Genomic DNA, 897 nt, shown 5'->3' with positions numbered 1-897 from the left:
TGCCTAATTCGGAATATACTCGCACATGAAATGCACAACTATCAGGTTCAGCTCACAACCACGGGCAGTACAAGTTGGGCGTTGAATAACCTTTGGAGCGGATACGAATTCGTGTACTCCGTATATCCCATACAAGGCACCGAACACATCTACCAATATATAAATGACGGACACACATACCATATCAATAGATGGATAGAATACACATACCATATCAATAGATGGATAGAATACACATACAATACCCATAGATAGATAGATAAACCACACATACCAAATCCATAGATGAAACACACACACCATATCCATAGAATAATATAACATCCCCCCCCCCCCGTCCCGTTTCCCCCTCTGAAATATATCCGATCACACCCACGACACAGCGCACACACCTGATGGAAGCTGTGTTCGCACAAGAAGTGCACCACAGGCAGTTGCAGCTCTCGACCACAGGCCGTACAACGACGACGTTGAATAACCTTTGGCGCGGATGTGAGTTCGGCTATTTCCTTCTGCATGCGCTCGATTTCGGTGCGGTATTGCTGGATCACTGCCCCGTCCTCGTCGATGCCGGACTTCTCTTGTTGTAGGCGCTGGTTGATGTAGGTCTGTACGTGTGCGACAGATGAGATTAGTACATGATATATATGTATATATATATATATATATATAAATATATTGGATAGCACTGGGGAAACTTCCTTAAAGTTTATAAAAGATTATTTTTTTAAAAGTATGTGGAGTAGGAAATCTCTTGTCTATCGCATATGGGCCAGATCCTTTAAAGAAAAGGGGAAACCGGACGCGATTCGAAAGATACAGGCCAGCCTAAGAAAGCTCTATTAGTGGCAGGCACAGTCAAGAGGGGATCCGTCCCCCAAGTTTAGTTAAGGGATA

At 43.9% G+C, this 897-nt stretch overlaps 1 protein-coding gene across 1 annotated transcript; it reads right to left on the bottom strand.

Annotated features, from left to right (window-relative positions):
- Positions 1–392: 392 nt before the first annotated feature.
- SARC_17447 (hypothetical protein) lies at positions 393–608 on the bottom strand (the record flags this gene model as incomplete). The annotated part of the gene is made up of 1 exon (XM_014288462.1): positions 393–608. A coding segment is annotated over one exon (216 nt), but the record flags the coding sequence as incomplete, so codon positions are not given.
- Positions 609–897: the final 289 nt, after the last annotated feature.

This window comes from Sphaeroforma arctica (assembly GCF_001186125.1).
Source record: "Sphaeroforma arctica JP610 unplaced genomic scaffold supercont1.10789, whole genome shotgun sequence".
NCBI lineage: Eukaryota > Ichthyosporea > Ichthyophonida > Sphaeroforma > Sphaeroforma arctica.
The sequence above is the reverse complement of the archived record's forward strand: the minus strand, read 5'-3'. Positions and strand labels throughout refer to the sequence as shown.